The 13,039-nt window shown below is 36.7% G+C and overlaps 1 protein-coding gene and 1 long non-coding RNA gene across 2 annotated transcripts in view; one reads left to right on the forward strand and one right to left on the reverse strand.

Annotated features, from left to right (window-relative positions):
* The window catches only part of NUP205 (nucleoporin 205), an 80,632-nt gene that overhangs the window by 46,015 nt on the left and 21,578 nt on the right, over positions 1-13,039 (forward strand). The window contains exons 24-30 of the mRNA XM_043463795.1: positions 2,249-2,398; positions 2,972-3,043; positions 3,386-3,543; positions 4,055-4,135; positions 5,136-5,327; positions 5,825-6,092; positions 6,195-6,293. Of these exons, the coding sequence (XP_043319730.1) occupies positions 2,249-2,398; positions 2,972-3,043; positions 3,386-3,543; positions 4,055-4,135; positions 5,136-5,327; positions 5,825-6,092; positions 6,195-6,293 (1,020 nt within the window). The remainder of the gene's footprint in view (positions 1-2,248; positions 2,399-2,971; positions 3,044-3,385; positions 3,544-4,054; positions 4,136-5,135; positions 5,328-5,824; positions 6,093-6,194; positions 6,294-13,039) is intronic.
* The window catches only part of LOC122438682, a 68,822-nt gene that overhangs the window by 31,365 nt on the left and 24,418 nt on the right, over positions 1-13,039 (reverse strand). The window lies entirely within an intron of this gene.

Below are 13,039 nucleotides of genomic sequence, written 5' to 3' on the forward strand. Positions count from 1 at the left end.
GCAGATGGTGACTGCAGCCATGAAATTAAAAGATGCTTACTCCTTGGAAGAAAAGTTATGACCAAGCTAGACAGCATATTAAAAAGCAGAGACATTACTTTGCCAACAAAGGTCCATCTAATCAAAGCTATGGTTTTTCCAGTAGTCATATATGGATGTGAGGGTTGTACTCTAAAGAAAGCTGAGCGCCAAAGAATTAATTTTCGAACTGTGGTGTTGGAGAAGACTCTTCAGAGTCCCTTGGACTGTAAGGAGATTCAGCCAGTCCATCCTAAAGAAAATCAGTCCAGAATATTCCTTGGAAGGACTGATGCTGAAGCTGAAACTGCAGTACTTTGGCCACCTGATGCGAAGAACTGACTCATTGGAAAAGACCTTGATGCTGGGAAAGATTGAAGGTGGGAGGAGAAGGGGACGATAGAAGATGAGATGGTTGAATGGCACCACCAACTCAATGGACATGAGTTTGGGTAAATTCCTGGAGTTGGTGATGGACAGGTAAGCCTGGCATGCTGCAGTCCATGGGGTCGCAAAGAGTTGGACTCGACTGAGCAACTGAACTGAACTGAAATGGGGTAGCAGTTTTAGAATTTGTGGAATTCTGTCTTCATTTTGTAACTTTGCTTCTGTGTTCCTTTGTGGTGTTTTTGTAATTTGTGCTTGAGAAACCTGATGTTTTAACTGCCAGCATAAAATTATTTTCAAATAGCCTGTTAAGGATGGAATTTGATCCTTTTACTAACAAAAATTTGAAGTTGTGTTTAAGGGATAAGAAAATATTTACATAAGATTTCAGAAATTTAGATTTTTTTTTTTTTAGTGAAATTGTTTTGTAAAAGTGTGTGTTTTACTTTTGTTTCTTGTGTATGATCAGGTTTTGAAATGAAAAATAGGAAACTAATTATAATAGGAACTATACCATAACAATTTTCTTAGTTCATATTATATCTGGACAGCAATCGTTTTATTGAAGTTTTTTAAAAGTTTATTTTGTATCATCTTTATGTTTTAGGAAGTCTAGGCTCACAGATTTCATAGTAAGTTTCCATTACTAGTAATTGTCAGCTCTGATTTGCTTTTTAAGGATTTTTTAAACGCTTCTATTTATTTATTTTCGACGGTGCTGAATCTTCATTGCTGCGAGGGCTTTTCTCTCTAGTTGCGGTGTGTGGGGGCTTCTCAGGAGGTGGCTTCTCTTCTTGTGGAACAAGGGCTTCAGGTGCTGGGACTGCAGTAGTTGCGGCTCCAGGGCTCCAGAGCACAGGCTCAGTAGCTGTGGCGCACAAGTGTGGTTGCTCCTCAGCGTGTGGGATCTTCCCAGATCAGGGATGGAACCCGTGTCTCCTGCATCGCCGGCGGATTCTTTACCCCCGAGTCCCTAAGGAAGCCCCTGCTTTACTTCTTAGGGTGTGGTGTGAGACACTTGGGAATTACCTAATGGCAGAAGAGGTTGAGTTCATTTCCATAATCAGTATATGTTATTTTTAACCCCAAGATACTGTTATAACAAGATTTTTAAGAAACCCTTTTTTATTCCTAATTGGACAAAAAAAGTTCCTATCTTGCCTATTTTGCTATCTACTTTTTAAATACTGATGTAGCTTTGCTTGTAATTATTATTATTAGGAGTAGTAGTAGTGCTTGTATGTTTATAAAACTCATAATTTAGGACTTCAAAGCCAGGCATATTACAATCATATTGGATTCAAAAACTTTTATTGGATAAGTGATTCCCAATTCTAACTATATGTTAGACCAAAATGATGTTGATAATCTCAAGATAGCAGAAAATCATGCATTTTAAAATTATGCAAATTATGTATTTATTTTAGTTTTTAAAATGTATTTTTTTCTGAAATAAAAATCAAATTTTATGGTAGTCTTTTTTTGCCAAGATAAATAGTTGAGAATTACTTGGATTATCTCTTTAAGTATTAAATTCTCTATTCATGTCAAACTATGATAGATTCAGAGTTCTCTAGATCTGCGTGAAGTTATTCTAGCAACAGAAACTTGATTCTCTTTTGTTCTTCAGTTGCTTTTGCTTACCTTTCCTAGACATACACTTATTTTTTCTCTTGGCATCTGGTTTTTCCTTTTTTAATTTTACAGAGTGACAAATTATTATGGTGCATAGTTTCATAAATTATTGACTATGTTACATGGGAGAATATTGACGAGTTAGAGACTATGTCTGTTCTGATTTTGTGTCATACTGGGAAACTAAACATATATATTTAAATTACAGAATATGAAATATCTATGCTGAACCAGATGTCATGGCTGATGAAGACTGCCTCAATAGAACTAAGGGTAACTTCTTTGAATCGCCAACGCTCTCACACCCAGAGGCTCCTCCACCTCCTGCTGGATGACATGCCAGTGAAGCCCTACTCAGGTGAACAAGTGCATGTTGCTATTTGTATTGTCCTGCTGCTGACTGGTCTGTGTGAATGCAAGTACACATCTGAATCTTATGGTTAGTCTGTGATTGTAGGCCAGACACATTCTTTCTGCCTTTAGAATTTTTTCCCTTCAGAACACAAAATTAAAAGTCACCTGTCATTGCCATGTTATTATTGTTAAAAGCATTCACATTTTGCTCTGTTCATATACACAGATACACAGTGGAGTTGGTCACGCTGAGCCAGCATGACCCAAGATATTCTAATATGTGTTTTACATGAAATTAAGCACAAACTTTGTCTCACAGGCATGATTGGATCCTGCCTCTTTTAGAGTTCTGATTATACTTTTTACAATTGTGAAGTGGATCTGAGAGAAACAGAAAGAATTAGAGGAATGTTGTTGATAAGTTCTCATCATCTTTGCATTTTAATTATCCATTTGCAAGGGGCTCTTTGACCTAGAAGCAATAACCTAGAAATAAAATAACCTGATATTTGTTATTTCCAAATAAATTTTGTGAATGTGTTCTGTTTCTGATCTTTTATTACTGATGCTCCAACAGATGGGGAAGGAGGCATGGAAGATGAAAATAGGTCTGTCTCTGGGTTCCTGCACTTTGACACTTCTACAAAAGGTGAAGCTCTTTGAATTTGTAATAAATTTGTAGATACGTATATATTAAATTGCTTAAAATCTCAGGAGGTAATTAATGCCTGTACCTGCAAATTCTGAACTGATGTTGAAAAGCTATGTAAAAATTATTTGTCAACAAGAAAAACTTTTTATAGCAAGATGATAGCATGGGAAAAACATTTTTGGGAATGAATGTGTTAGAAATAAAATCCAGTTTAGATTTCAATACAGTCTTCAGTTTCCAGACTGGTGCCCTTTGTGAACATAGATGTAGTACTGTCTTTGGATTGCTTTTCTCCCCATGTCGTAGCTATAGAATAAAATGACTTTTCATTATTTCCAGTACGTCGCAAAATTCTCAGTATTCTCGACTCCATTGACTTCAGCCAGGAGATCCCTGAGCCTTTGCAGTTGGATTTCTTTGATCGGGCCCAGATTGAACAAGTTATTGCTAACTGTGAACACAAGAATCTACGGGGACAGACAGTCTGCAATGTCAAGGTGAGCATTGCCTTAGAGTGTGTGGAGTATCACGGGGTTCAGTCTTTGAGTCATTAGGAAAAAATAACATGTCTTTTTTTGTAATAGAAGTGTTGGTTTATTAGACTGTGGTTTACGCTTTTCAAGCAGCAAGGAAAGAAAACTGAATAGGCCGCACTAATTTTATCTCTTTGTTAGGTTCCCCATCTCCTTCCTGTTAGTAGTCATGCCACTCTGGGGTGGTTTTAATTAGTTAACTCTCTACCAGGTAGGTGGCAATGCCCTGACTAGTAGGAAGAAGACAGCCGGTGGCTTTGCACCAACTTTCCTGCCGCAGAGGCTCTTCGGTACTCCTCTCTGGAATGTGAGGGACCCCTCCTGTTTTTGACAGGAATTGGACAGTGCCACAGTTAAATTATATGTAAAGTTATCTGAAACTTTCCCCTCTAGGGCAGTTTAAAGTAACTGCTAGGTTATTGTTGTACCAGTGTCGGGAATGATCTTATTTTTCTCCCTTCTCTCAATTATGTAGCTTCTTCACAGAGTTCTTGTAGCCGAAGTGAACGCCCTTCAGGGTATGGCAGCCATAGGACAGAGACCTCTCCTGATGGATGTAAGCCCTGCTGACACCTTTTAACTCCTTAAGCTACTTAAATCGCCAGTTAGATGACAAAGCAGTGAACTGACTTCTAATTCATTATTAGGAAACTACTTAAAAATTTAAAGTCACCCGTCATTGCCATGTTATTATTGTTAAAAGCATTCACATTTTGCTCTGTTCATATACACAGATACACAGTGGAGTTGGTCACGCTGAGCCAGCATGACCCAAGATATTCTAATATGTGTTTTACATGCAAATTAAGCACAAACTTTTCTAGTCATCTCACAGGCATGATTGGATCCTGCCTCTTTTAGAGTTCTGATTATGCTTTTTACAATTGTGAAGTGGATCTGATAGAAATGGAGTCTTTCACTTTTGACTTTGTAATGTTAAAAGCTGAGCTGAAGTTAATGTCTGGATGCCAGAATAAAAATTATATCTTTTTTGCTAAGCTAGTTGAGGATTTACAACCTTTTCATATTGTGTAATAAATTTTACTTGTTCCCAGTCAGTGAGGGAAGAGTCACTTGTCATCACAAGTGGGGAGATACGGGTCAGAGATCGAGTGGGAAGGACCACATATGTGGAAACACAGCTGGCTAGGCCAAAGCCAGAGGCAAAGAAATAGAAGACACATTGAGGAAAGGTGCTATTGAACTTGAGTTTTAGGGAACTCTAGTGTTACGAAGTATAATAGACAGTTGCAAGAAGAAAGAAGATGGGGTGAAAAACTCATTTCCATCCACATCACCTCTGTCACCTATCTTAAACATACACACACACACACACGTGCACACACACAGCTTTATTACTTTTTATGAAAAATAATAATATTCTGGCCACCAGTGTAATATAGAAAGTTAATCTGCTGTCCAGCAAGCATGTGGAAGGTTTCCAGAGAATACTGTAAATGTTTTCAGATTAACTGACAGGGTTAAAAATAGCAGTCTGTTGGTAAGACTTTATTTGTCTAAGTGTTAACCTTGCAATTCAATTTCTGCGGCTGTAGGAAATCAGCACCATACTCCAGTACGTGGTAGGAAGAAACAAACTGTTGCAGTGTCTTCATGCAAAACGGCATGCTCTGGAGTCATGGAGGCAGCTGGTCGAAATTATCCTGACAGCCTGTCCCCAGGACCTCATTCAAGCCGAGGATCGCCAACTGATTATTCGTGATCTTTTACAAGATGTGCATGATAAGGTGACACGCTTCCTAAATTACTGTATGCTGCTGAACAAATTTTAATCCAATTTAAAGATACAGTCTGCCTCACCTTTTTTTCCATTGTAGATTTGGAGTCAATAGAGTTGTGCAATGCCAGTGTTAAAACTTTCCTTGAGGAAAGTTTTATTGTAACTGTACAATAATGGCTCTCAACCAGAGTGTGTGTCAGAATTCCTTAGGGAGCTTTTTAAAAATCTCCATGACAGATCCCTACCCTAGACCTATTAAATGGAGGCCATTATGTTAATTTCCATTAAAAACCTCTAGGGAATTCTGCTAGGGCTCCTTTCTGGTGAAGAACATTTTACTCAGCATCCTATTTAAATTTCTTTCTGTGTATTAGCTTTTATCTTCTTTGAATAGTAGTTCCATTTTTAAATTCTTGTGATAGTTGAAAAGCTGCATGTGTAAGACGTGGTAATGACTGTAGCTGAAAGCAGGGCCCTCACTGTGGTTTGTCTTTCTGCTTTAAGATCCTGGATGATGAAGCAGCGCAGGAATTAATGCCCGTGGTAGCAGGTGCCGTGTTCACCCTGACCGCTCACCTAAGCCAAGCCGTTCGCACAGAGCAGAAGCAGCCCTTAGTCTTGGGACCTGGAGAGGTCCATTGTGCTTTCACTCTTGATAGCTCTTTCAGCTCGCCTCCGCCCACAGAGAACCCAGTGGTGGGGTTTGCATCTATCGGAGATTCTTCACTTCACATCATATTGAAGAAACTGTTAGACTTCATTTTGAAGACAGGTTTTTTTTTTTTTTTCGTCTGAATTTTCTACAAATTATGACTTCTGTATTTGTCTTAACTTTAATTTGGAAAAAGATTTTTACTCTGCTGTATTTTCCTAGGTGGTGGATTCCAGCGAGTGAGGACACACCTGTATGGCTCTCTGCTTTATTATTTACAGATTGCCCAGAGGCCGGATGAACCAGATACCTTAGAAGTGGGTAAGTGCTAATCTTTTCTGTTTTTAGAGATTGGTTACTTCAAATGTGTTTTTTTTTTTAAATTACCTTTTCACCTTTTGGCTAAGCAAAGCTATTAATAAATGAGTCTTTATGGAATCATTAAAGTACTTACTATAAAGTCAAAGGAAAATGTTTAGTTTTGTAAAATTGTGGCAATAGGAACTTCCCTGGTGGTCCAGTGGCTAAGACTCTGCACTGCCAATATAGGGGGCCCAGGTTTGATCCCTGGTTAGGGAACTAGAGCCCACATGCTGCAGCTAAAGAGCTGTGTGCTGCAACTAAGACCTGGGGCAGCCAAATTAGAAAAGAAGAAAAAAAAAGTGACAAGAGTACAAAAGTAATGTAAGCACAAACCTTCAAATACTACTTTAGCTTACATATTTTTGTAACTCCTGCTCACCTCTGGTCCCATTGCACAGTACATGTCTTTTAAAATAGCTCTGTCATTCGACAGTATGGAAGTCAGGTCAGTTCAGTCGCTCAGTCGGGTCCAACTCTTTGTGACCCTATGGACTGCAGCACTCCAGGCCTCCAACTGTTCATCACCAACTCCTGGAGTTTACTCAAACTCATGTCCATTGAGTCAGTGATGCCATCCAACCATCTCATCCTCTGTCGTCCCCTTCTCCTCCCACCTTCAATCTTTCCCAGCATCAGGGTCTTTTCCAATGAGTCAGTTCTTCACATCAGGTGGCCAAAGTATTGGAGTTTCAACTTCAGCATCAGTCCTTCCAATGAATATTCAGGACTGATTTCCTTTAGGATGGACTGGTTGGATCTCCTTGCAGTCCAAGGGACTCTCAAGAGTCTTCTCCAACACCACAGTTCAAAAGCATCAATTCTTCTGTGCGCAGCTTTGTTTATAGTCCAACTCTCACATCCATACCTGACTACTGGAAAAACCATAGCTTTGACTAGGTGGACCTTTGTTGGCAAAGTAATGTCTCTGCTTTTTAATATGCTGTCTAGATTGCTCACAGTTTTTTCTTCCAAGGAGCAAGCGTCTTTTAATTTCATGGCTGCAGTCACCATCTGCAGTGATTTTGGAGCCCCAAAAAATAGTCAGTCACTGTTTCCACTCTTTCCCCATCTATTTGCCATGAAGTGGTGGGACCAGATGCCATAATCTTAGTTTTCTGAATGTTGAGTTTTAAGCCAACTTTTTCACTCTCCTCTTTCACTTTCATCAAGAGGCTCTTTAGTTTAGCATAGAAGTAACATTTATTTAATCATTTGCCTCATTCATAAGTAGTTAAATTGTTTCTAATTTTTTACTATCACAAAAATGCTGCATCAAATATTCTTTTATATGACTATATATTTCTCAAGAAGGAGACCTTATAGTGGAATTTCTATGTGAAAGAGGATGCACATTTTTATTTCAACAGGTTCTACCGAATGGCTTTCTACCAGTTTAAACTCTCATCAATAGTATACATGAGTCTTTTTGTACTTAATGTGAAGGTTTTCTTGAGTAAATGTCACAGAGTAGAATTTCTTGGTCAGAAGGTCTGTGTGTTTAAAATAATGATAGAGGCTTTGTAAACTATAGTTTGTGTGTGTGTGTGTGTGTGTGTGTTTATTTTTTTCTTTTTTGACCATGCTGCTCACTTGTGGCATCTTAGTCCCCTGACCAGGGATTGAACCTTGGCCCTTGACAGTGACCACCACAGAATTCCCATGTAATTAGCATTTTAAAATAAGAGTAATTATATATATTCTTTGATTGCCATGTTTGGAAAATGTTTTTAACTGTTCAAAAGATTTAATACTCTGCCAGACTTAATACTGATATTTAAGAACTTGTCATAGGCACCTTCTTATAACCTTCATGAGTATTTATCTTGTATACTGATTCTTAAAAACCACTCTGTGTGTAAGACTCAGATTATCTCATATTATTTTTTACTGGCTATATTTTTTGTATAATATCCTTAGAAGGTAGTAATAGCCAAATCATGCATTTATGGGAATGTCCTACTGGCATAAATAATGCACAAAAGTAGTTTTAGGTCATTAAAAATAATAGTTCAGAGAAAGTTTTTAAACAATTAGGTTTTTAAGAGTGATAATCCACCAGCATACCTCCCCCATTTTCCTCTTGACTTACAACAATTTTAACATTGGATTTAGTTGAATTGGCAGAAATCATCACTTAACCACTAGGTGGAGCTTTATAACATACTTTATAAGAACTTATTACCAAGATGTGGTAAAAGCAACGTGACCATAAAAGAAAATTCTCCTTTGTTTTAACTTTCAAATGATGTATTTTTGGAGCAGGTTTATCCCTTAATTAGTTTTTTTCTTAGTCATAATTACTGCTTATTTTGGCTTACTTTAGGTAGCAAAGTATTTTCTAGATACTAGTATTTTTAATTTTCAAATTAGAAATATTACATTTAAAAACTCTTACTGAGCACATATTGTTGTGCAAGACACTGTACATACCTTCTGTTGTTTTAAAACCAAAAGTGAATTTTAATGTGTACATACTTAATTTTTCATACCACTTTTACTTTATTTTTACATAACCATATATATTGAATACTGGGCAGCCATTTTCCCTGTTTGGTAAAATAGGAATCTGACTTAGAGAGATTAAGTGACTTGCTTGTATGTGACATCTGAGAAGTAGAATTCAGTTTTCTCAATTTGTAACAGAATTCTCCTGACCTTGGAACATCATATCTTCATCTTTTTATTTTATCTTTTTGTAATCTGTAGTTTTTCCTTACTGTAATTTGGTAGAAAATGTCACCAATATATTTGTAACTTATGTCGTGCATGACTAATTTCTAATAAATAAAGAGCATCTGCAAATCAATAACCCAACAGAAAAATGAACAGAAGATATGAGCAGATTGTTTAAGGAACAGGAAATTCAAATGTCTCTTAAACATACAGTTAATTTTTTGAAAATCCTTATGAGTGGATCCTGTCGCCTTGAGCTGGCAATGCTGAACATACATCTGGGGAGGAACCAAAGTATATGTTTTCTGATAAAATTATTTGGAGAATCTTAAGTGTTTCCCTAATTAAGAACAGTGTAGTTGAAATCTGACATTGCTTTTCATATGTAATTCTTGGGGGTTAGCTGACAGCTATTATTGTCATAAATATCTCTCTGTATTCTTTTCACTTTTTATTTTCTCTCTTTTCTACCAGTGACCACTAGAAAGAAAAAGTGGATAATCTGACCAGAGCTTAAATGTTTAATATGAACCACAAGTATTATATTCTAGATTTCTTTATTGAACTATTTCTTAAACTCTAGTATTGTAAAAGCATTTCACATTTAAAAATAGATTGATAACGACAAAGATATACATTTTCAGCATATTTTTAATCAGATTAATGTTTTCACTAAAAGTTTATAAAGCCAACCTGTAAAGTTATGTTAACACCTCAGTGTGGAGGTGCGTCCTTTTTAGTTTTATTTCCGAGATTAGTGCTGTTTGACCGTTTTGTTGTAATTTCCGTAAAATGGATTATATTGCTTTGAAACCAGATTCGTTTTTAACTTTCTATTTTCTAGGAGCTTATCATTCAACTTTAATTTATAATTGATTGAGGAGCTGTATGGAAGATGTCAGTTTGAATTCTTTATTTTAAAATTATTGTTGCAATTTTAAGCAGTTTTATTATGTTTTTCTCATATGTTCTATTTTCTTCTAAATTGGCTTTTCTTTTTCTTTAGTTTTGACAAGTTGATAGTATTCAGTAAATAAGAATGAGAAATTATAATGATGATGAATTTTCTGCTCTGCTCATAATTCTTTTGGGCTATTGTGACTTTTGAGCAGAATTTTCTTGTTCTTTGTTTATGAAATTGTAGTATCCAGTCATTTTTTTTTTTTTCCAGTCATCTTTTTAAAGGAGACTAGAAAAGATGATCTATTGCTGTTACTAAATTTTTGAGAATTGTATCGTGAGATTTCCCATTTTTATGGTCTAGGTGTTAATATGATCTAGAATCATAGTACAAGTACACCTATGATTTTAGTCATGAAGTAGTGGGACTGAAAGGATTTCATAGAGCATCTTGCCAGTTATTGACTCTGTTCTTTTGAATCCAACTCCAGTGACTTAAAAATACCAGCTACAGCTGGTGTGTAGTAGGTGCAGACTTTTTGTTTGATGTGAATTTAGATGTACATTTCTCACCACTCCTTTTGTTTTACACCCTGAGTCAGATCTTAGGACCTTAGAACCTGACTAAAAATAATCAGGTATTTAAAAAATAGCATTTAGCTTTTCTTTTTTATTTAAAAATAAATGTTAAAAATAAAATAAATGTTGATTGAAGGAAAGTTAGGACATATTAATAAATGAAAGGAAGAGAAGAGTCACACACTCCACCTTTCTAAGATAACTATCAGGACGTTTTGGTTAGAGCCAACCGTCTTTTTGTATTGATTTGTATCTTCCTTTTTCTTTCTACTTAGTATATTATGAGCTTTTCCCCTCTCATTTAATGGCATTTTAATGCCTCTATAGATTTTGCCACTTATGGATATGTGGCAAATGTCCTACCCATTTTTAGACCCTTAGCTTATTTCTAGTTTTCACAATACAAAGAAAAAGTAATAATCATTTGGTGGTTTATTATTTTAAATTGTTCCAGAAAGCATGAATTGGGTTCTTGCTTTCATAAAATCTTATATCCCAGTAGAAATGGCAGTATATGTGCTTATAAAACAATAAGCCTTAAATTGGATGATATAGAGTGGATGCCTGCAAACTTTTTCTGTAAAGGGCCAGATAGTAACTATTTTAGGCTTTGCAAGCCATATGCTCTCTGCTGCAACTCCTTAACTCTGCCATTATAGTGCAAAAGCAGCCAGAGACATATGCTATGTTACATTGAAATTTTATTTACAAAATCAGGTGGGAGATCACATTTCACCCACAGGCCTTAGTTTGCCAACCCCAATTATAAATTACAAGTTTTACAGGATTTAAGAGGAGAAAGGAGATCAAGGATTTTGCTGGACTTTTCTGGTTGGGTTGCATTTACATAAGAATAAATGAGGGTCTTTTCAGTAAGGCCCAAACTAGGAGGGAGTAAAGAATCAAGCCATAAGCAGGGGAGAGGGTTGATAGCAAATTAAGCCAATTTGAGATGGTAGGACCATATTATTAATGACCTTGAAAATGAAACTATAGTGTTAGAGCTAGCAGAATTAAGCAGTAGACATTTAACATTTTTGAGTAACTTGATAAGAAGTTTGTAGTTTAGGAAAGTATGTGTGGCAGTGATTTATGTGGTATGTTGGAAGAAGGGACAGATTGAGTAGAAGAAATCATTTTGGTGATTATTCTCTTAAAAAATGAGGATTTTAAAGAAAGGCCTTTTAAAAAAAACTGTTTTCCGTTATGATTTATCACAGGATATTGAATATAGTTCTCTGAGTTACAGTAGGACTTTGTTGTCATCCATTCTGTATATAATAGTTGGCATCTACTAATCTCAGATTCCCACTCTGTCCCTCTGCCTTGGCAACCATGTCTGTTACCCGTTTTAAAGAAAGAATTAGATTTTTCTTTTTTCTAGGTAGTGCTGTCAATAAGTAATATTGGAACTCTGAGATCTGTTCACAATTTGAAATCAAATATTTCTTGGATATCTTCTGCAATCCCTTGTTTTTCAGATTTCACTATGAGGCCCCAAGGTTCTTGCAGGGGTTCCTCAGGGGTTTTGGGGAAGAATCTCTAGAGTGATATGTCAGCATCTCTTTACCCTCATTTCAATCAGAATGTTTGAACTAAGGAATTCAGGGCTAAAAAGCCTTAAACCTGTAAAGTGGTGGCTTTCAGACTTGCCCAGATTCTTGACTCACATAATTTTGTGGCAGTTCTGTGTGTAGAACAGGAGAAGCCCTAGCTCCTCAGACTAGGCTCCTGAGAACCCACCCACCATGGAGCTCCCCCCGCTGAGGGCGTCTGGTGGCCTCTCTGAAGGAGAGTTTCTAAACTTTCCTTTAAGCTGTTGATCAGTCAATAATTAATATTTGAGCTTCTACTTGTGTGCTAAATTTCTGGAGAAATAGGGGTAGACAAGACAGAATCCCATTGTTAACAAGCTTATGTTTGATGTGGTCGATGTGGGGAGACAGGAAACAAGCATGGAAATCCACCTCCGCTTCAAATAACATAATTTTAGTAAATCTGGCAAATAAGTACTGTGGAGAAAATAAAATAGTCCTGTGATATGTTGTGAGGAGGGGTCGGGGAGGAGGGAGTATTGGGTGTATTTGGGGAAGTGATATTTAATAGAAGCTGGAATGGGGAAGAGGAGGTAGCCATGCTACGATCTGGGGAAGAATATGGAGAACAGCTAGTGCAAAGATCCTGAGACTGAAGTAAGAGCTGAATTTGAGGGACAGAAAGGCTGGTGTGGTGGTAGTGTGGAGGTGGAGAATGGAAGGGGTTGAAATAGAAAAGTAGATGGGACCAGATGGGATCATGTCGCTTAAGGAAGGGACATGATTGAGATTTATAATCTCATACCCTCCTTTGACACTATTGGAAAAGAAATGTGATTAAATAAAACTAAAGTAGTGGTGAAAATATTTTAGGGAAAAAAAATCATTAAAACTGAAAATTTGCCCACTGTAGACTTTATAGTGAAATGTAGACTTGTGGCTTTATTTTATTTTTCATGATTATGTCTGCTTTGTTTTATTTTCCATTCTGAGCACCCTGTCTTAAGAATTTTTCCT

This window comes from Cervus canadensis, chromosome 3, assembly GCF_019320065.1.
Source record: "Cervus canadensis isolate Bull #8, Minnesota chromosome 3, ASM1932006v1, whole genome shotgun sequence".
Taxonomy (NCBI): Eukaryota; Metazoa; Chordata; class Mammalia; order Artiodactyla; family Cervidae; genus Cervus; species Cervus canadensis.